The sequence below is a fragment of the Diuraphis noxia genome, unplaced genomic scaffold (genome assembly GCF_037042655.1).
Source record: "Diuraphis noxia isolate RWA-SAM2 unplaced genomic scaffold, SU_Dnox_SAM2 contig0005, whole genome shotgun sequence".
NCBI classification, from domain to species: domain Eukaryota; kingdom Metazoa; phylum Arthropoda; class Insecta; order Hemiptera; family Aphididae; genus Diuraphis; species Diuraphis noxia.
In genome coordinates, this window is record NW_028301715.1 from 15,938,611 (window position 1) to 15,963,297 (window position 24,687).

Here is a 24,687-nt window from a genome sequence, read left to right on the forward strand (position 1 = left end):
AAGCATAATATTATTTTGAACACAGAAATGAAATATTAATTATTAATTCGAATTTCATTTGCAGACAAGTCTAACAAAACTGCAATAACTGATAAACAAATCACAATGAATTTCGGTGTCAAAAAATCAACCCCAAACACATGATACGATGGTGATAATACAGCGATGAAGGTATTATTATGATATGACCAGATAATAGATATACAAAACAGACGAGTTAATATTATGATTGTCATTATAACAGCATACCGATATGCGATTGGAAAATCCGAAAAAATTCCGAAATTTTAAACAAACGATAACAATGAAAAAATATCAATCCGATATAAATACCATTGTAGACAAAAAAAAACGAAAGATATTATTATTTTACAAATTTTTGGAAATCGCAGACGAAACGAATTCGCGTTTGTGAATATATTTGTGTGTTTTAATAGAAATATTAAAATAATGTCGAAACTGGTCGACGCAAAAACTTTTCAACATACGTTGCTCAGTCGTCTCGTTATATCGTAACGATTTATTTTGTTTGCATAGATGATACTGATGAACTTGATGAATTGCTTGGTTAAAACGAAACCCGAAGGTCGCTCAGTAATTTATTCATTTATCTGTAACTGCAGACAACGGTTTGGAAGGTCGGATTAAGACGGTAAAAATATTGTAATGCAAATGTCATCGGATACAGTTAAAAAAAAATCGGTAGGTATCCGCCAGATTGGATTGTTTTCTTGAAGAATATCATATTATTTATTATACGTTAAATTTTTTGCTCGATTTGTTTTCTTTTTCTTTCTATATTCTATTATCTTATATCGAATGGATTTTTGGTGGCATAATAATATTTCTGTTGACGGTTGGTTGTTTTTGGTTTGTAGAAAATTCTATTAACGTATATTCCTTTTTTAACCTGCACCGCCCAGTATATATTATTATTAGGATTGTTATTTTACTGCATAACAATCTCAAAGAATTTAGTATAAAATTCACTATACGAGTTTATACCCCTACTGAAGAATTATTATTACAACCTGCAAAATATTTTTGTTAACACTAAAATTAAAAATAATAATTCATACACTGTAATGTTTGTAATTTTTGTTTGTTTGATATTTTTCTTTTTACAAACATATATTTTTTTATTTATTCATACTTCATTTTTTCTCACTCGTGCCTTAATAATATTAAACCAATAAGGAGTACTTTCGGCACATGAGCTTATACAAAAATTATTAAATTCATATAATATATATTTTGAAAACCTTAATAAATTTACTACTGAGCTAAAATTGCACAGCAATACACACACACTATATACATATTTCTGGAAGAAAAAAAACCCACAACTCTGTGTCTCTGTATACAACAGTAAAACAATTATTGTTATATTTTTATAATAGTTTAAAAATAAATGTTCTCAATGCTTTGAACAAACGATCATAATTTTTCCCGGGCAATCAGAGTTTATAATAATGATCAATGTGTTTTACACCAACTTCATATTGTTTTACGCTATAAAATACATTGCATGTAACATAACCTAAGCATTTTTGTTGCGAGTATTCCGATTGAAATGTCAATCGATTAAATATGAATTTTGGTGTGGTTAAAGATTTTTCTTAGGGCTACACAAATAATGTGATATTATGTTTTGAGCTTCTGAATATGACGTATTGATCAGGTGTTGGGTACCTACTTATGTTTTCAGCAATAATAACCGAGTACAATGCCGTTGACTGCTATTATAACGAACTTAAATATGACAATGCTCAACCTCCGTTATAATCGAATTACGACTGTTTGAATCAAAAAAATATCTAATTTATCATATTATATTATATTTTTTTCATCAAAATAATTTCTTTCATAATAATTCTTATTAAAGCTGCAAAATGTAGTGCACTTATAAATAGATTGTACACTAATAAATAAATGGTAGGTTAAGTTAGGTATTATTTGGTACTATCAAGTGGACCTTCCAGAATTTTGAATTTTCGGCAATTCTTAGACGTGATTGATTTTTGCGATATGATTATTTTTTTTTCGCCCCAGAAAATGCTATTTGATACGGTTAGCATGATCTATTCCATACGATTCGTATACAACATTCGCATCTTGAAAGCAGTCGACAAATTCAGTTAAAGCGTCTCAATACTATATTGCAGCCGTCGTGTACATCAGTTTTAGAATTTCGGTAAAAATGAAAAAAAAATCGGATTAAATGCGTATGGTGAAATTGTCGTAGATGCGTATCACATTTCTGCAGTGGCCGTAATGATATGGTATTACGGTTTGAAATTTTCAATCATTTCTGGAAAAATACATCTCCAACAGTGTTTTATCGTCTTTACACTAATATTCTGTTATAACTATGTTGAGCTGCGAGCTTATGTTTTACCATAATGCGTGGAAACTAAACGTATAGGAAGGTATACTGTAAAATCATGTAATATAATAAAAGTCTAATCTCGTCATATTCTGCTGTCAAAGAAAAATCTTCAAAATCAAAAATAATTTTTTTATACAATCTACATTTATTTATTTCCTATACACAAATGTTTATCTCATCCATACCAAATGCTCTGTTTGCTTGGAACTCCTTCTTATCTGAAATTCTATCATCACTTCCTGCAGATCAAAAGAAGAAATAATAAAATAAAAAAAAAAACGTAACTGCATAAATAACTTTCGCAAGAAGCTTACACTCCCGGTGAGTGATGTTTCGAGAACGTGTTTTTTCCTTTTATTATTGGTTATAAAAATAATCTTGGAAAAATATGAACATACACTATACATATACGTCGAACGCGTCGTATTATGTATATAACGAAAAATGGTATATAGTCAAACTAGTCAAAGTCAAAATGGAACTTCGATTTAATGGTATTAAGCGAGATGTCAAAATTTATTGAATTACATGTACCTACCTACGGTAAATAGTCGTACTAAATCAGATTGGATGTAATCGGTTAAACGTTTTAGGGACCTTTGTTCTTTTCCGACCTTTACTGGAGATCTTACCCTTAGCAAAAGGAATCATTGTGGTTCTGTTCATACAGAGGTTAAATCGCATTAAAACGTATCAATGATGTCGCACAAATATTAAATTTTATTTGAACATTAGACAAAGTTATTAACATTATTCCATACGAAATCAAACTTTCTATACTTTATGCAACGTTCAAAAATTATTTCTTCGAATAACATGAAAATTTAATATTTTTTTTTAGTTTTTCAAATAAAAACCGTGCACGTTTATAGCGGCAACAGTTAAATATTTTTGAAATTAGTAGATTATCACATAAAGTGCAGCTTGGATTTGGTGCAATACTTTTGTAAAATACGTGTTTGCTTTAAATTTACAAAAAACTAATTGCGTAATAAGAGAGAATCAACAAATACATTTCACTCGATATATATCGACTTTAAATACTTCCATAAAAATGGCAGTATTTAAAAAATACTTCCATAAAAAATAAAAGATTTAATACCGTTTCAAATTTGTATAAATACGTGTTGCTGCGCTTTATACTGTCATATTGGTGTATTTGAAAATTGGTAAGGCTGTCGCATATTGTCCCCGGCTTTACTTTTCACCATCTTTCTGCAACCTTCCATTGAAAAATCACGCCACCACCACGCAACTATGCCAATACAATGCGTCAAGTCTTTGATTGATCTTGAAGTATTATTTTACACGTCAAATTCGTTTTTATATTATGTACATCACACGTGTGAAAGGAGCGTAAGAGTTATTGAGTTATATACTCATATGATTCACTATACAGGGTGTATCAGATAGAACTGACTAAAAAAAAAAAATTATGCTAATTAAACGTACAACAAAAATTGTGAAAATTATATAATTAATAACTAATTTAATAAATATACTCATTTCAGAAATAATATTGAAAATAATATTTGAAAGAAGTTATAAGTTTATAACGCTCCAAAGTAATTTATGCAAAAAAATATTTAAAAAAATTCTAAAAAATAAACTAATTGATTTAGATAAATATTTTTACCGTCAAAATATTTCTTTTAATTAAATTTACAAATTGGCTATTTTGAATTTTTCCAACAAAAATGTAATCAAATTAAAATTTTTTTATTTGTCCTATTCAAAAAATGAAATTTTTTTTATATTCTACGTGTAGCGCAAGGGTCTCTTAATAATAAACAAAAAAAATGTTTAAAAAATATTAATTAGAACAAAAGTTATTTTAAAAGTCAGTTCTATCTGTTATGCTTGAGCACACCCTATTTCATGTATTTATGCATTTGTTCAAATTACATGTTTAACGGCTATAATACTGTTTATACCTACAGATGGAATTTTTAAATACTATTCATTTTTATTTTTTTACGCCAGTAAGTGCTACAAAAAGACATAATAAGGACTTAATGATGTACTGATAATAACTGTAGAACGGATTATTTATTTTTTTTTTTTTAATAAGTGCATATAAACGTTTATAACTTGGAATTCAAAAAACTGCTTTCTCAGTAATTAAACTTTAAATATATCTACTAGAGATATTATTAATGACATGATATGGAGCCATTTGTTAATCTATATCATTATCCGAGTATAATATAAGTACTAGACTAAAAAATATTGTATATTATATGTTTTATTGAAACTATTTTTATTTTTTAGCTACTTCCGATAGCATAATAAAAAAAATAAAAACGAAATTGATATTTGTAGATAATTTCCTATGGTATTTTATTAGGTTTAGTCATATAAAATTTAAAAAAAATTATGATTTGAAAGTACAAATATTATGTGGGTTAATGGAGGTGAGCACGCTTCGGGTGAATCGGCCATCATATTAATATAATTACATTAACATATATATTTCGCTCTGTATCGCGGGCAGAGAGCGTTAGTGATGACTGATGATTATACGTATAATATTATACGACGCCACCCGAGAAACCGTTTGTAGAAAACGAAACCGACGGATGACAATTAGCCGCGGTAAATCTCTAGAAAATCATTCGACTTTGTGCGTTCGCCTAAATTATTATAATAATATGCCACCGCATGCTTTTGACTCGAAAGCAAAAGGACTTCTTACATCCATCATAATAGTATTAAGACGTCTTGCATATACTTCGGTTCAATGGCGTGGCATTTCGCAGTCACCATAATAATATCGTTTGTATTTTATCGTAGTTTGAGTTTCATATTTAGGTCCATACTGCAGTCGGGTGGCTACACCTTCCCCCCTAATTCACTTTTTAGTTTTTTCCCCTGATAAATTCATTGTTTATCATATTCACATACGAAGGCTGTGTGAAAAAAACTTTTTAGTTTAACTATAATACGTAACCCTCCCACCCACTATATCATAATCCTGGCTACGCCCCACGAGTCACGAGTAGGTCTTAAGTATGTAATTAAGAATACCTAGGCAAAAGGTAAATTAAGCACATTTTTCGTCCTCGCAGTCTACAGCAGTGGTTCTCAACCTTTTTGAGTTCGCGACCCCCTATAATATGTCACAAATATCTAACGACCCTTTTGTAATTTAAGCATTAAACAATTTTACAAACTGTTATTATTGTATTTATTTGTGTGTACATTTTACAAACAAAATAATGTACATCATGTTCATTTGGATATTTACGATAAAATAATCAGAACATCGCAACATCGCATAATCGATTATATCGTTATCTTATCTGTAAAAAGAAAATATATTAGCCTTGAATTGTATCATAAATAAATGGTATGTTTTTATCGACTATCGGACTATTAAAATATATATATATTACAACACTTACGATATAGTAATATATTATTATATTAAAAGATTCTTTTTTTTTTGCACGAATTGGCGACCCTAAAACAATTGTCGACCCCCCGGTTGAAAACCACACTACAGGTCCACAGTTGTAGCTATCTGTGTAGGTACATAAAATTAGTATAGTTTATCTAGGCAAGAAAAATACATAATATAATAGGACATATTAAATAATCTTGTTTTACATTATAATATACGCACTGTGATGACTAGTTTAGAATAATAAAAATAGCTATTGAGTATTCGATACAATAACATAACCTATTGTTCTTTTATAAACATATGTATTGGTCGTTACAAAGTAAGCAGTTGATTTTTTTACCATGAAGAACATATAATACTGTTTTGGGCCTAAAGAAATCCCGGAAGTTTCCTGCAGGCCCGTAAACTACGGATTTATAAATTTTCAATTTACGATAAAATATCCTATTGGCTATTTTTGAATCTCGATTTTAACGATTCAAAGGGTTTTTTTAAAAACAAATTTAAGTAGGATTTTCTCGTGCGATCTGCCAAAATCTAGCAAAAAACTTAAAAATGACCCATTTCAAAGAACCCATCATAGTCGCACATCGACCACGTACAGTTTTCGTTCTGGAAACTATTGGCACAGAAACTTTTGAAATACACTTTTTGCTGAAAAACTTGGGCTAACCCATCGCACATCATCGTAAATGCATTACGTATCTTCCCCCGTTTACGATCTAAAATAGATTTAATTATGTTCAAATACCAATACCGCGGTATACATAGGTACTAATAGTAATTTGATTAGTTTACTCGTCGTAACGATTTAATAAAATAACAAATAAGTAGATATATATCGTATAGTATATAATATAATATAGGGACAAAACTCCGTTTAGTCTCGAAGACGATGTCAAAATCATTTTACAGGAGTATAGAGACATATTTTTTTAAATAATACATCACTGATGTTTATTATTATCATATTATTGTTCAACCTCGGACGGGGAAATGTATTACATATAATAATATATGCGACGAAGAAAATATTAAATTGGAAAACTTAAAAAAAATATATATAATTTGGTTTTCTTTGACTTCGATAAATTATTTAAAAAAAAAAAAAAAAACTACAATATGTAGGTAAGGCTTTTGGTATATGTAAGTTTATTTTTTCGAAGATTTACGGTGAAAGTTTTTTTTTAATAACAAAGAATACTTTTATTTTACTTTTTTAATTATTTCATATTCAAATATTTAACTTAAGAAGTTGAGAAAGACAAATATTCGATTAAAATTTTCTTCTCGAGTTTTTGAATATTTTATTATTATTATTATTATTATTTAAGGCATGAAAATTGTGATAAAAACACTATAGTAACTTGTTAATTATTATTCGTTTGCACTTCGACTATAATTAGCATGTAAAATAACGGTTTATTGTTTATAAAACCATTGTTTCCGTCATATACACAATACACATACGATAAACACAACATATTGACTGAATTCGATGATAAAAAACGTTTGGTTAAATTAAATTTTCTTTGCTTACAGTGTGTAATACATGTTCTGCGTACAATGTTGAACAAAAAACTTCAGCCCAGTTATAGTTAAAATTCAATAAAAAGTTTACTTCTATAATTAAAAATTTATTAATATCAATATTATGATTAACACTAAAGGATTGAAGGATAATGCTTTGTTATTGATGTTAAGACTATAAACTTCAAATAAATAAAATATGACTATCATAAAATCTATAGTTAGTGAAAAATGTTATAATAATATACTATATTTATTGTTCATACTTCGTGATTAAAATTTCAAACATCGTCAATCAATAATTGTAATTTTTTTTATTGATGCTGATATCAATAGGATATATTTTTAATTGTTATTATATAAAAAAATAGATAGGTACTTGTTGAAACATTCATGAATTTAGAATAATATCGCAATTTTTAAATCTCTAATTATAAACAATAATAATAATCCTTATGAATTAAATCAAAACAGAGTTTTTATTGCCTTACACTGAATTTGTACACTACGGCTGTTTGATGGAAATCTTGTCTGAAGTACTGTACGTATTATGTTTTTCGATGTCCACGACGTATGCGAAAGAAAAAAATGAAACGTTTCGGCGAAAATGTATAAATATTCTATTTTCACCAACGCGTGAAACTTTGGAGAAAATACGCATAGCTCGTGAAGACAATATTATGGCCGATGACTGATGAGACATGTAAAATTAAATTTTTTTTTAAAAAAAAGGTCACTATGCTGTTTAGGAAAGGTTTCGATAGACAGCGAGTCAACTCGTCATTCAGCAGGTCATTGTAATGGATGTGATACATTTAAATTCAATGATAAATCATTGCTTGCGAAAAACGATTCTCAGCGGAGACGGTGTGTCAAACTCTATTCCTAAGGGTATTTTATAATTTATTTACATTACCTAGAACATTACTATAGTTCTTATTTTTCTATTTTTAATACGGCAGATTGAACAGTGGAGTTTTGCGCCTTGAGAACCTCGTATTTCATTATTATTATTTTGTATTATAAAATATATCATGATAATAATATTACCTACCATCATAATAATCAGTATCGTGTAATTATTAATTATTATTATATAATTAACTTATACCAAAAAGGTTCGATGCGTATGCATGTATGCCAATTGGGGGGGGGGAGGGGGTAAGATGGGCCACTCGCCCCTCACTAGAAAAATTATATGAAATTATAATTATTTACTGAATAGTAGCATGGTATCGACAACATAAAATAACATTTTTAACTTTGAGGATACGAAATAGGTTCTAGTGTATTACGAGCGTGCATCGTAAAAAAGTGAACTTGGACAAAACTAGTTTCATCCAATATTGGTTAGGTTAGGTATTACTTATTATGTTATTAATATTTTTGGAATGAACCAAAGAAATCTGTAGTTTTTATTTGTCGGTATCGATGGATTTGATTATATTATATGATACTTATCAAAGTGTATTTAAATTAATTGTTATATTCTATAAAAATATTAATTTTATGAATAATAGCATATTTTTATACGTTGAAATCATATCAAGCCTTTATTCAGCTTAAATTTGAGGATTTCGTTATTTTGCACACTCCTGAAAAGTCACCAATGAACGCCCATTGGTATGGCTTAAAATCGGTGTAAACGTTTTGAAAATATCGTCGCCACACAGAAAATATCAGCTATGGTTAAACACTCGTCCGTGCCTGCAGCTGTTTATTATATAATATCATAAATGGTGAAAAGTCGTACGTGCTTATACGGTTGACGTTTTTTTTTTTAATTACAGCCAAATGTATATCTAACTAAAACCGTTTCAAGTAGTATATAAAGACGCGGCGCACAAAACGAAAATAAGACTAGCCTCGAGCCAGACAAGGACCAAGGATGTTGTATATAATATACGTCGAGTGCTATATTAAAACCTTTAAGCTCCGTCAGGTCCGAGTGCCTGCGGGGCCACTGTTTTTAATTACTAAATAATAATAATGATAATAATAATAATAATAATAATATGTCATATCGCACATGAACCCTTTGAGCATACACCGCGATGACGGGTCGTACAGAGCACTGTTGCAGATTTCGGCAAATAATGTATATACACCGAGTAACAGCAGCTGCAGCTCTACCGACATCGCATTTTATTGGTATTATTATTGTTATTATTGTCAAACCGCCCAACGTATAATAATAATAATAATAATAATAATAATATTGAGAGGTGGGTGCACCGCTGCTGCGCGCTTTGGCTGGCGCTCCCCCCGTTATTGGTAAACTGCGGTAATAACCATAATAACCGTAATTGCCGATTCTTAACACCGGTTAGCTGCTGCGACAGTGGTTTTTCTCGGGACGTCACGATATCATACAATCGCGTATAATAATTACAATAATACCGTTATCACGATTAATATAATATTTTATAACACCCCTAGGATACCAGGTACGAGGTATGTGCGTTTAGGTAATTTCGATTTGCAGGGCAATACGCAGCGACGAGTGCCAAACAACACTCGAACAGTGTATTGTATTGAATTGTATTAATATTATGACTATAATAATTGGCGATAGTTATTCAAATATTATTTTCTATAAAGTAAACCAAGGCGGGGAGTATTGGGCGGACAACTGTTCAACGAAACGGAACTAACCGGATTGGTTCCCGTTTGGTAAAAAAATATATTTTATTATTGGTTGAGCCGAATCGGTTCCTATATTAATTATTGTGTTCAGGTCAAATGATGATGGTTACGATTTTGTAATTTCTAATAATCGGTACAAAATATAAAATATTATGTACTTGCATACTCTATAATATACTGGTGGCGAACCTTTTTGGGTTTAGTGCCAAATCTTTGCAATCGTGGGTTTGACAATTTTTCTCGTGCTCGGTGATTGTAGCTTTGTATACATTAAATAAAACATTATAAATATAGCAACATAATAAACTTTACATAGGAATATTATAATTTTTTGAAATTTAGGTAGATAATTTTTTTTTCGAATTTTTTACTATTTTGAATTTTCGTGTACCTACCATTGAAATTTGACAAACGTTCCACTTTTGGCAAGTGTGCCTTGGGTTCTCTATATCAACTTTTTCAGTGTCGAAACATCTAAATTAGGTATTAAATATGGTCAATCTTGCATTATCTTTGTCACGTCACGTGACAGGTAAAAAAATAAAACCGTACGAGGCATGAATTTGAGTTGATTATCTATTATACAATTACGTAAAAGTGCAGTTATTTCAAATAATCAGCAAACCGTAATATGATTTCTATCATGTTTTTGTGCTTAAACTTTATTGGTTTTGATCAAGCTTATTGAAAACGATATATAAGTATGAACGAAACAATTATATTGAAAAATTACAAAAAAATAATAATAATAATAATAAAAACATTAAATTAATTTTGAAAATATAAAATAATATTATGTATATACGAATAATATTTCCGACTATGCCATTTCATCACTAAAACTTGTTACTTGTATTCATTTTATACTTATTTCATGCCTAATTAAAAAAAAAGAAAACAAAGATCTTAAGGTGGTTATGAATACTTCATTTTTCAATTACTTAGGGATTTAGGGCATAAGTAATTGAAACTAAACTACAGTTTAAAATTTCAAACTCTCGATACGGTTTTAATTTGATTTAACATTTCAAAAATTTTCTTAATGGTAGGTACATTATATTCTATGTTGATTCAAGTTTTCCAATTATATGTCATCAGATGTACGGTATTGTGTTCGTGTCTATATCGTATTAGTTTAATATTTTTATTAGATTCAATATTATTCAATATTCTTTTTTGCTTTTTTTTGTGATTTTGAACGATAAAGGGTTATAAGGTTTTTATGACCAAATATATAATATTATATTATAGGTTGGTACCGTATAATTGATTTTATAAGCTAACTGTTTCATAGTAACCAATACATTTTTTTCGATCTCGTTGTCAAATCAAGTCACCGTGTCCTAAACGCTTTACGTGTGAAAAGATTTGCGAGCGTGTAAAGAAGAAAACCTCCACGGGGCTTAAGTAATTTCCACGCAAACTTTCGAATCGTCAGGCCCGGGCGCGAATATATTAAGTCTTCGCGAGTATCCGCTCTCCACTCATTACAGTTTCGTAAATTATTTTAATGAGTTACCGTGATGGAATTACAAAAGTTTACTTTTCTACGTGCCTGCGCGGTGACGTGTGTGTGTATGTTTACGCAGTGCAAAAGTCCCAAACAGAATTATGTAGAAAAATGCAGTTCTCCTCGCGATCACTAATCACCACCGACGTGTGAAACGCTGCAATTCGTCGCGGTCGGATGAAATAATAAAATAATAATAATTATTATTACTATTACACGACGTGCAAGGTCTAAAACGAAAAAAAATTGCGTGTGTGTGAGAGAGAGAGACAGAGACAGAGATAGAGAGTTTGTAGAATTTACGACGATCCAATTAAATTATATAATTGTCTTAATAAAATTATCTCGTCTGAGCGGTCGTTTTTTTCTGACGACGATTATGCATATTATACGACACTTTTAAAAGGTAACACCACTTTGTAAATATGCAAAGAGTGTCCCAGTTCCGGCGAAAGATATTTTATAATCGTCTTGGTAAACAATGTGTTAAGCACGTGGTACCTATATTAAAGTTTACTCGATTCAATTTCACTCCACTGTAAGTATTTACCTACGCCTAATCGTTTTAATTTTCTCATCGAATCCCAATAACAATAATAATGAAAAAAAAAACTGCATTGTAATAATATAATGTAACGACGACTGCGATGTCGATATTCACTCATCGTCGATATTGTATTCAACCATCAACAAATTATTTTTAAATTGTTTAGGAGACTTAATAAATTTGGTTTTTTTTTTATTTCAGTTGAAATATCTGTACGGGTGAGAAGTATAAAAAAGTAGAATGACTTAGAATTCTTAGCCGGTATATCGTAAACATATTTATTTGCCATTTTTATGCTACTTCGATTAAGTTCGTGTAACTGTTGTTGTTGTTGTTTTTTTTTTTTTTTTAAGCTATTCGGATACTCAGGAACGATTTGATCGTATTGCTAAATGTTATAAATTATGAGAACAATTTTTTTTCCATTTTTGAGTGTTATTTAGATGTTAGACATGTATAATTTCATTAATTTTAAATTCAGTGCATACTATTAATACACTTTTGTTAAAATATTTATTCGATTTGAATATAACGTGTAATCACATTATAGAAATGTTCTCTCTATCAAAAACTTCAATCACCATAAGATATTTTATCATTCACATTTTGTTTGTTAAATAGAAATAAAATATGTTACGTCTCAATAACAATAAAACCTGTCATTTATTATGCATTATTATTTAAAATCTGTCTGTCTAAAATGAGACATTGTAAATATTTTTTTAAACTATTGTAAACAATTTATAATGGTTAATAACATATTAAGAATATTGTTTGTGTGTCTAAGATATTACATCGATACGCCTCTTATAATAAGTTATAATATAATCATGTTAAAAACTAAGAAGAAAAAGTGTACCTACTTATTCATCACAAGCTCGTTTTTTATGGGATTGAAAAAATATTATTAAAAAATGGTTGTTTTGATGTAATAAATATATAAAATTAAGTAATTTTTATTCTATTCGGTTATAAAATCAGTTAAGGTAAACATGAACTATTATACTCTTGTCGGTTGTGATAATATTGGTGTTTATGGCTTATACAACTTTTATCAGTATTACAGCCTATATATATATGATGTATTATACCTAGCTAGAGGTCGGATTTGTAGGTTACTAAGTTTGATTAGAGTTAAAGCTCTTGATTGGTAGTGATGAGAAGTGTGCGTGATTTAGAGAATGAAAAGTGAATCGGTATTGGCAAAAGTTAAGTTTGAATTTTGACAAAATACGTATAAAAATCACAAAAATTCGCAAATTGTTTTAAGCTAAAAATTCATAAAAAATTTTCTTTTTAAATCTAAGGTTTGAAAAATTAATGCAAAATTCTTTACAAGTTTGTCAATCTTTATCACTAAAGAAATGTCCACCGTAAATTCTAAATAAATTTTTATGAGCGTTTGAAATTTCAATTTTTACAACATTGGATTTTCACTGGATTGCACTTTTAGCGATTTTCTTATTTTGATGTAACTCTAAAAAAATTAACCGCAGATACTTGAAATTTTCACTGAATGAATACAAAAAAATATAGATTTTTTGTTACCTATACGAGTTTGTATAAATTGGTGTCTCTTATGAATCCAAGTACGTTGTTGATGTTTAGAGGTTCAATGTTCAGGCATTCAGAAATATTAGTTAGAGTGTTGTATTTGGCTCTATTACTTCATTAAATTCGTGACACTCTAATAGATGGTTGATGAAAATTTCGGATCAACAGGTTAGGTTAGGTTCCAACCATGGTTCTGGGTCTGTTTTAACCTTGAAGTTTTTATGGGCATGTCAAGTGTGTTCAATCCTTAAACGGGTTAAATCACTAAAATATATACTACACAAATAGCTCGATATTCTTGTTTTGTGGTTTAATTCTGTGGGTCTATAAGCATCGATCTATTAAAATATCAATTCACGTGTTTTGCTGGGAATAGAAATATCATTAATTGCGCGTACTTGTTAAATGGTCCAATAGGTGTTAATATTATATTGTTTTACCAGGAAGAAAGACTTGAGTATTGTATTTTATTCAAATCTTGAATTTAATTACCATATTGACACTGTTTGTTGTTGTACTTGGCTTTGTCCAACGTACTACGTCAACTGAATTTAAGCCCTCAAAGTTCTCTCAAAGCTTTATATTTCTCCCTCTCGTATGGCCTATTTTTGAATATTCTTCTATTCTCTAGGATCTTTTTAAGAGGAATCTGACTCTTCACACATTGATCTGGTCCAGAGGCGTTTTTGTTCTTTGTCGTCGTTTATTTTTCGAATTCCACATCCATCTCATACCATGTACTGCACGAGACTTTATAGTACAAAAAAAAATATGATCAATTTCAATTTATTTTTTTGTTTGGTCCATTAACCTATTTCCCCTAAATAAAGTAGTTAAATCAAACATTTTAGCATTTTTTTTTTTTTTTGTGAAAATATAACTTAACTCTGCCGTAAGCTAACTAAAATAGTTATGAAATCCGTTCGGAAATAATTCCATACGAAAATAAAAAAACATGAACAATTTGAGTTGACTCGGCCTGATAGGTGAGTGATGACTTATCTCGGACACTTATCTCTAACAGATAGATCAGTCAAAGCTAAGTTGGTGGTTTTCGCACAATCTGCTGATTGACGGACGTGTTGAAGGATGCTTTTTTTCTTCTTTCTCTAATACGTTTTTAAAGTTCTTTTTCTCACTCAACTAAGTCAAATTTTTCCTTTGTTGTTTCATTCCACAACACCAACTATAGGGAAGGACTAGTTTTATTCACTATTCAATTCACATGAACACGGGCTAACGAGCAACTAAGCTTCTCTTAAAATGTTTTTGTTAATAACGGCGCGCTATCTTTTATTACCATTTTTTTTATAATTATCATTTGTGAATTTTATCCATTCTATTGTTGATTATTATATGATTACTTTATACTGTTTAAATATATTTATCAATATATAAATTGTTGTAATGTGCTGTTGGGGTCCAACCCCGTAAACATTTACATAAATTTATATTATATCCATTTCCTGTCAACGTTTTAATTTTTTTAAACGCGCACATTAATAATATTATACATTGGTGTTGGGTTTTTAGGTCTCAATGTTTTGAGAGTATATTAAACAATATTATTTCGTACAAAGTTATAAAACAATCAGTTGCTTTGAGGTTATATATCATTGTATTATATTGTATACGTTTTGGATTAAAGTCGTGCACTCGTGCTGAAAAAAAAAATACGGTTTCTTAGAGCGATAAAAATAAGATTGGCGAAATCCCTCGGTTAAATGTGATATTTTTATAAAATAAATAAATACATATATATGATATTATACAATAATAAAAATCTAGTTCCTGGTTTTTTTTTTTTACTTTTTCCATTAAGTAATGGTTCTTTATACCCCTCATGTAGGTACCTCTCGGTCTTCCACGGCTTAACCAGAGAATAAAATATCGAAAAAACCTCGAAAATTAATTTAAAAAAAATATAATCCTGCCAAATTCCGCTGCTTTCGAAAAATAATGGAAGAGAGAGAGAGAGAGACCTATTTCGAAACCGATGTAGATATAGTTGTTGTGCATATAACGTATAAAAACGAATTTCGTATTTTCCGGCACTCCAATTAGCAAGATACTTCTCTTACGGCGCTCCCCTAACGTAATTATTCGGTCTAATTAGTTTACTTTAATAAAGAAAAATTATCTGGCGCGTATTTATTTACTTTGAGATGTTTGAAAAAAAAAAGAAACTGAAATATTAACACCGACACGGTATAATATAAAATACATAGTGGAACGTGCACTGTGCAGTTACACACAACAATACCATAACTGACCCCTATTGTTTTTATTAAAATTTTAATTTTTGGAATTTTCAAAGTTTCCTTTAGAACTATAGGTATTTTCGTGTACTTAAATCTTTGAGGTCATTTGTTGGGGCTTGTTTTGTTGCGTTATAAACTCATATTGATTAAAACTCATTGATATAAAACCAACCTTTTTTTAGAGTGAATTGTTAAGCAGACATTTTTCTTGGACGTTAGTACGCGTATAAATTAAAATTAAAATTAATAGTCCTGAATTATTTAAATTGTTGTACTTGGAAAGTAAAAACTAAGGATAATAGGTTTCTATATAATAATATATAACGGCTATATGAATATTTGATGTTAAACCATTATGAAAGATTACTGGCCTTAGTATCCATAAAGCTTAATAGTTATATAACTACGGATTCAAAATGTTACTTATGTAGAACAATTTGACAAAATTAAAATAAACTCTACTAAACCATTATCATAAAAGCGTGTCCGAAAAATCTGAAACCGAATAAAATCATTAATTTAAAGGTAAAAACATTGAGCATATTTAATTCTGTATTGCGAGTACTTTTGCCATTGAAAATGATAAACGAAAATATTTGATCATTTCCGTAGTAAAAAAACAAATATGTTACTATCCCGGATTTTTCACGCCCGTCTAAATGTATTTCGCGCATTTTTCAAAAACCAAATTCTAATCAACAACATGAATATTCGCTAGTAATATTACCATATACGACGTGTTAAGGACTATGCAGAGAATGTCATTCACGTTACTGAATTTTGATTCAAATTCGCACCATTTTTGTACACATTTTGAAGGTAGGTATAGAGCATTAATGAATTTAAAAAGCTGAGTTACGTCTAACTAAGTTATTTCCAACCTATAAAGAACTAAAATGTATCCAATTATACTGTAGTCACTAATCAGTTGATTAATTTTATAGTAACGTCAATGGTTATTTAATTTTTTTTCTGATATGAATCCTATATAGAATTAATATACATTTTGATTTGACTCATTATTTTTATTATTATTTAAAAACAGAGAATATTATTTATAGAATATATTTTAATATTTATTATAAATACTCAATAGTAAATTATTGAATCGTTGACGTACTACTTTCAGATTTCTGTAGAAAAATTATCTATGTAAATACGACTTTTCACTTTATACACTTCCATAGAAAGTCACAATCCCTCTCCAAAACATATTAATTTAAAATCTTTCAATACAGATAGATAATTCACCACCAAAGAGACGTTATAGTCGTGATTTGTTAAAAAAAAAAAATTTTAAATTGTATTCGTATTGTCGAACATTATTTTTTAACTCCTTATGATATTTTATCTCTGAATATCACCTACTTTTTATATCATGTGTGATTTTTACTAGGCATGTTATTTTTATTGTTCTTATGAAGGTATATATATTTTATTATACTATTGTTATAATTATTATACTTTTATTACGTTGTATACTTCTTGTTTGTTAGCAAGAATTATAAATGTTTAGTTAAACAATTAATGTAAGTAATTGAGTTTTAAGTAAAGCTACTTTTTTACCATTGAACTTGAAACATGATTCTCTGTTTTCTGTATTAACTCAATTTAAAAAGTTACTTATACGTTATTTAGTTATCTAACCGAATCCCAATAGGTAATACAATAATAATAATAATAATAATAATAATAAACGTCATATATATAGTGCATATATCTATTTACGTATATGGTATACAATTGTATTTTAATCAACATGCTCCACATTGTTCGGTTCCATCGACAACGAGTTTGCATACGACAATACGGCCCTACATAATATATTATATACATAAAGTGTATTGAAAGCCAAAGATTCTTCCTTCCACTCGTGGAACATTCTTCTCATATATATATATATATATATATATATACAGTAGGGTCTCGATAATCCGAACACAGGCTAATCCGAAAGACGTGGTAATCCGAACGGGCTTGAGAATTATCTTATCACCATAATATGCACATATGTATGTATTTATAAATAATATTTTCCGGTACTAAAATTTTTCAATTATGTGAGACAAGGCATACCAATTCATAATGGGAATCAATGAACAAAAAAATAAAAAAAATAAATCGATATTTTAAATATTAAAGTTCATTATTATAGGTACTCATAATTATATTAATATTGTTATATATTCATTGTCTTTTAAAATTACGAGCTTTTACAAGATTAATACAAATAAAAATAAAATTTCATATCTTAAATTACAATCCGGACAAATCGCTAATCCGAACGACCCCTTTCCCCTACCTCGTTCGGATTATCGAGACCCTACTGTATACCACATGCAGCGTTAATATTATAGAATATCTATGTTGCGCATTTTGGTTTTTTTTCTTCAGATTTACTAAAATTTAAAGAAAAGCCATATTTTATGCGTACCTACCACAACGATTTTTTATTATTGCACAAACACACAAACACACACACTACACAGACATGCACGAATTTTAATTCGTGCCGTATACGTCCCGTAGTCTGTAGTGAGCAGCGTTCATGTGATTATAATTTAGAAATAGTAATAATAATAACGATTTTGTGGGGGAAAAATCGTAAGAGATCAATAAGCGGTGAATTCTGACTCGAAATGAAAAATAAAAAAATTTTTCAAAAAACTCACCCACGAACCCATAATATAAGAATAATATCGTTATTATTACATAAAAATATATTAGAATATAAAATGTTGGTGATTTGACTGACAGAAATGACACAAAAAGTATATAATATGACCGCAGGAACAAAAGAACATAAGACAAAACGACCAAAGAAGTTTGGGTCCTCGGGGAAAGCGATACGCGTGCAGTATTCATGTTATATTATTCATATATACGTTGTTTTTTTTTTTAAACTTTTCGTTATTTTTATCAAAAGATTTGTATATCTTTTACCCGAATATGATATACATTTTCGCGAGACAGCGGTGAACACTAAAGTGTGATTATGAATTACGTAAGGTCCCCAGACACCGGACGCCGCCAGCAGGCGGCATATACGCGACGGACGTAAAATAGCAGAGATCTCAAACTTTTCTCGCTGTCTATGTAAAGATATTGTATATTTTATGCCGGCAACCTCATTTTTTATGCTCGTGGTACTATGATTACCATAACGTTTAATTTAAAAAAAACCAAACCAACTCACCCGACTCGGTTTCTTGTGTGGCTCGTTATTTTTACGTTTAGTTTTTTTTTTCTTTATAGACCGTAATCAATTGTAATTCCGAGGGGAACAATTCGGAAAGAAGTGTACAATTGGTTTTTGGTGACTATTGTCAGTGAATGATGTTTACCTTGTCATAATAGGTAGCTGCATGTGTGCGAAGTGAGGCTTGTATGAACATTTTTTTTTTTTTTGACGCGTTTTATATACTCACATCACTCCCCCCCCCCCACATGTACATGACGTACTAGTCAACAGATGGTCATTATATGGTCTGCAACTATTACAACATTATAAACTTTCCTCTATATATGTCAACTCAAGAAGCATTCTCAATCAACCTTCTTCAGTGGAGGAAGCACTTGGTGAACAAAACTCCCACCTGATCCATAGTTTCTTCAAATCCATTGCCATTGACAAAAAAATTTAAATATTAAGTCAAATCTATGTATGCCCACCAACTCATTGTAAACATTACTGTATCACATAAAAGTTAAAACATGTAAATATGAAACTTATAATCATAGCTTAATTATATTTATACATTAATATCTGTAACATATACATAGACCAATGACATACCTAGTTGTCGAAGCCTTATACTAAAAAGAAAAAAAAATACAATGATTGAGACATTTTTCGGATGGAATTCTCTGCTTAAACCATCAAGACTCGAGTAATAACAAATTCTTATGTATATTTTTATTGAACAGAAAACGAAACTCTCTGCCAACCTAACCGGATCTAACTGTGTTAGGTTGACAGCTACAACATGCATTTTATTTTCTTGCGATCGCTCATCGCTATTGTTGTCCACACATTTTCGTCGTTCACCATTTTCACCTATATAATAATTGGTAGGTATGAAGTATTTAAGAAAAATATCACCAACGGTGCTTCATGAAGACATGACTATTATTACGATGTGTACAATCATAATATGGAATGGCGTGCGGTTGGTTAATTTTTGACGAAAACTCTCAATGCCATTGTACATGTATATAGTCATTAGGTGAAACATCTCATGCCGCCGACCTATAATCGGAGCACATTCGTCAGGTCCGTCATAATAATATAGTAAGTAACACTATCAGCGGCACGGCGTCGGTTTATTTCCGACTTATACGTATAAAATGTCGCAGACATCTGTAGTCCGCGACATTAGTTATACACGTGCGAGCACGTTGGAAATAAATAAAAACGTAGAAGGCAATAAATTCGGTTGACTGCACGCATTATTCGCTGCTCAGGTGCCGAAACGACGAGCGATAGAAAAAAGTCGTATTTTATTTGTTAAAATAATTTATAGTTATGAATTTAATCAAACCGTCTCTTCATTACGTCTTGTTTTATCGATAAATTTTTATTTTATTTTACTTTTTTTTTATCAGACTTATCTTTCAAAACGTATTTTATGGATAATACTTATATATAGAGTATCTCAAAATGATAAATAACATTTTTATGAATTATAAATGAAAATTGTTTAGGCATATTCATATATTTTTATTTATTATTATTATTATTATTATTATAAGGTTTCATAAAATATTATATACCTAAACAACTTTTTTAGATTTTGCGCCGAGCGAGGAATGTATTGGTTTTACAATGGAGTTTATTTCTTTTTCTTTTTTATTCTGTAAACACTTTTCCTCCGCCTAAATTTGCTCAAAAGTATCAAGTGTAGCATCTTTTCTGAAAGATAATATTCCTGAGCTGGTACTTTAGACAAGTAATTATTCGATTTTCGAAACAGTAATCGAAATATAAAAGCGGTTAAAAGAGAAAAAACGTACGATTTTATAATATTAAATAATTACGGACGACAATTTTTTTTTTTTTTTTTTTTTTAATTATAACAATATAATTAATATAGTATATCATATCCTAGATTGATAAACCGTCTCCACTCAGCATCGTTTTTCGTATACAATATGATATTACATCATTGAATTCAAATTTAATACCTTCCATTATAGTAACCCACTTGTTAACCTGCTGTACTTCAGATGAACGACATCCACTTACTTAGCCGCTTTTTACTATTCAAATAAAAACTAATAAAAATGACTTCTTTACTAATTGTTCATAATCCGGTTATAATGAATATTTTATAATTAAGATCGTTGCATTGGTTCTATTCACTGGAAAATCTCAAGAAAATATTTAATAACAATCATTCTTGGAAATCTTATTTGTATTGTTGGTCAAATATTTTTGATTGTCCTTGTAGTAAAGAGGTTGTTTGAGAAGGTAAAATACCGTTTAAAGTGCGCATTTTCTTTTCATTTTTTCCCCCTCTCTGTTGCTCAGAATTAGTGGATATTCGTTTGTCTGTATTCGGGTTTTTTCTTTCATTCTGTTCAAAGTGCAGCGAACCGATCAATTTACGTCATACAATTATTGTATGAAAGTGTATATTTATAGCACGTTAATCAATATAATAATAATTATATTATTACAATATTATTTTAGACGAAATAATTAGACGTATTATTAACGATCTATTTTTGGATTTTTTTTTACTAGTATTACATTACTATTATAATTTAACGGTAATCTCATATTTTCAGTAGAGTTCATTCATACATTTACCATCACTGCAATCATTATTTATTCATTACTATCAAGCTAATATCAAGTAAATAATTTCATACCCACAATATACTATTTAGAATTTGCTACCTGATAACGAGTACCGGAGACGAGAAATTCGATTGAATCAGAAACGATGTTAGGTATATGACGTATAATATATCTAATGAACAAACTAAAATTTACCTGAATGTTTACATTTAATGCAAACAATTCGAATTATTTATTTCATCAGGTGCAATATAAGTATTATTATATCTTCGGCAAACGAACACTACAAGAAACGCTCATCGTATCAGGTATTCAGGAATTTAATGTTTGTGTTTTCACAGATTTCCATTATTTATTTATTATTATTTTTTTTTTTTTAAAGCTAGCATGTTAAAAATTCAGAGCAATTTGTATGCGTATCGTATTGCATGGACTAACAGACATAAATCTGATTTCCATGACACACATTATTCGCGATTTTTATCCCGTTTCGACGGTCTTAAACTAAACGCTTGGAAAAAAATATATCACTTTTGTTTGTCCACGACAAGGCCGCTCACTCGGAGAGATAGAGAGGGAGAGGTGGCTGTTCCAGCTGTCGACCAAAGGTGTAGTGGCTTGGGATTAGGATTGTTCTGCTTAGAGTTTGTCGCCGGATTTCACGAACTGTTATTAGGATATATTATACGGACGAACTGAGGTGATACTGGTAATGATCAGGGTCAGGTCAGCGGTTTCCTGCATCGTGTCCTTGTTTAGAATGCTTCAGATCAGTGCCGAACCTTATCGGTGGTAGGTATATTTATACCGTTAGTGAATCATTGAAACATCATTCATAAGTGGTACGCTGAGAAACTTAGTTTGAATGAAAACTCAAAATATTGTTAATATTGTTTAACATAAATTTCATATAGCGTTTCGCCTGCAATCAATATACTCACTCCGCCTTGTTTCATGAATAACGCAGTTGTTCAAATCCTTATTTTTGAAACTTATAAACTAACTTAAAGTCTGTTATATCAATTTGTTGGCGTTTTGTTTTTCTTTTGCACTGATTAAACTGTGCCTAACCGGTGGTCAGTGAAGTCTCCAATTGCTTGTTTTCCGTTCAGGTGGTGCGTTAAAATACCCACAACTATTATTGTATAATATGTTGTACGCGGATATAAAAAATGTTGATATAACACCATCGATATGGACGATGACGTTTATTTCGTGAATAATGACGCGTGTTTAAGTATTAATAGACTGCATGTAGCAGACAGTCGCAAAAAAAACATTTGAATTTTTTACTTATCCAAGTCATCATGCTTGAGCAATGTTACCGTGTTTATGTTTAAGGGGTGTGGCAAAAATTTCAAAGACATTTCGGAATATTAACATTTCCGTAAACGAATTATATTTTTATTTTGTAGACAAAAGAACAGTAAATTTGCACGCATAGCACTGAATCCGAAACACAATGAAACTCTCCATCCGTCCCGTCCCTTGAACATGTAATTTGTCAAAGGACGAGCCGAAAAGTTTTCAACTTATTGTGTTTGTCGTGCGCATAACAAAACGCTTATTTTCGTGTCAACCGTCTCTGCTATAATCTACAGTGAACGCATAACAATGACTTTAAATCTAATATCGTGACTTAATCGTATTATGCTCGTATAAGCATGAATTTTTTTGATGCAATTTATTATTTTCAACAATTAAATTATTATTGTAACGCGGCTCTGTGGATAGGCAATTTAGCTACACCACTGTCGTGCAGGTTTGTTCTATTCCAATGTCACCGGACGCGTAACTCATTTCGTCGCAATAAACATTTTTATTATTATTATTATGTCAAAGCATAACGTAAAAGGTTTGATTTTAAAAACAGACGTAACTATTATCGGGCGAAAGGGTTAGGACTAAAAACTAATATAACAATTCATATTATTCTGTACAAAATATTTTGAAAAGCAACAGAGGCGAAATATACGGAAAAAAAATTGCATCGTAAATATTATTGTCAAAAAATAATACAATACCTCTCTAGAAAATAATATTATTTTTTAATACTGTAAACACTGCACGTATCATAAGTTAAGGTGCTTTATTATTAATTTTGTTTCGTATAAGAAAAGCATCCCTCGGAAACCGTCGCCGTTTGTGTGACCGGTCATCGTAGTTCTTGGTGACGTCACACACTGGCGCCTTTTTTTCGCGGTAACATTGTGTTCCGGTGGTCATATATCGTCGATGATTACAATAATAATAATAACAATAATTGTTGTTGTAATAAACGTGTGGCCCGCCGGGAAATTTATCCGTGAAATGTGAGTTTGGCGCAACATTTATTCATAAGCGCAACAAAAAAAAATCCGCCCCGTGAAAGATATACGGTTTCATTTTCACGCCATAAACTTTACAAAATTAAATCCCGACTGCAGTTCTGTTTTTTTTTTTTTTTTTTTTACCGTAAAAATGGTGATATTTTATTTACCAGATTAGTAAGAAAAAAAAACCGTTCGACGTTCGAAAAAAAATCCACCTTGGCGCTCGGCAAGTGCAAAAGTCGATATTGTTAAACAACGAATATGTTTTTTTCTTCTTTTTTTACGTTTGGCCGTGAGTTTGTGTTATTTATATTTATTGAATTGGTACACAGCTGATATAATTTTATATATATATTTTTCTTCATTCAGTAACTATTATTTACAATCTTTGTCTACTGGCAACGAGTAAAACTGATTACGAGATAACAATAAAAAGTAAATAAACAGATAAATACTAATATACACATTCAATTTGTTTGTAGCTAAGCGCATTATTATAAACTAACTCGACATGGATTTTTAGACTAAAATAATCAATTTATTCACAAAATATGAGTATGGTAATAATTTATATTGTTCTATTCTCATAAATATAAAAACTAGAGATAAAGTCATCATAACTCGAGCCATACGCATCTCATCCAATCTTTACTAATTTTCAAAAAAACTTGCTCTGGTATTATGTGATGCATGAAAGATGACCTTACAATCGACCACATCGTTACCAAA

The 24,687-nt window shown here is 29.9% G+C and overlaps 1 protein-coding gene across 2 annotated transcripts in view; it reads left to right on the forward strand.

Moving 5' to 3' along the window:
• The window catches only part of LOC107161914 (uncharacterized), a 147,375-nt gene that overhangs the window by 104,896 nt on the left and 17,792 nt on the right, over positions 1 to 24,687 (forward strand). The window contains exon 9 of one of the 2 annotated variants that reach the window (XM_089229403.1): positions 65 to 171. The exons of the other annotated variant lie outside the window; for it this stretch is intronic. Within the exon in view, the coding sequence (XP_089085529.1) occupies positions 65 to 144 (80 nt within the window). The 3' untranslated portion in view covers positions 145 to 171. The remainder of the gene's footprint in view (positions 1 to 64; positions 172 to 24,687) is intronic. 2 annotated transcript variants of the gene reach the window in all.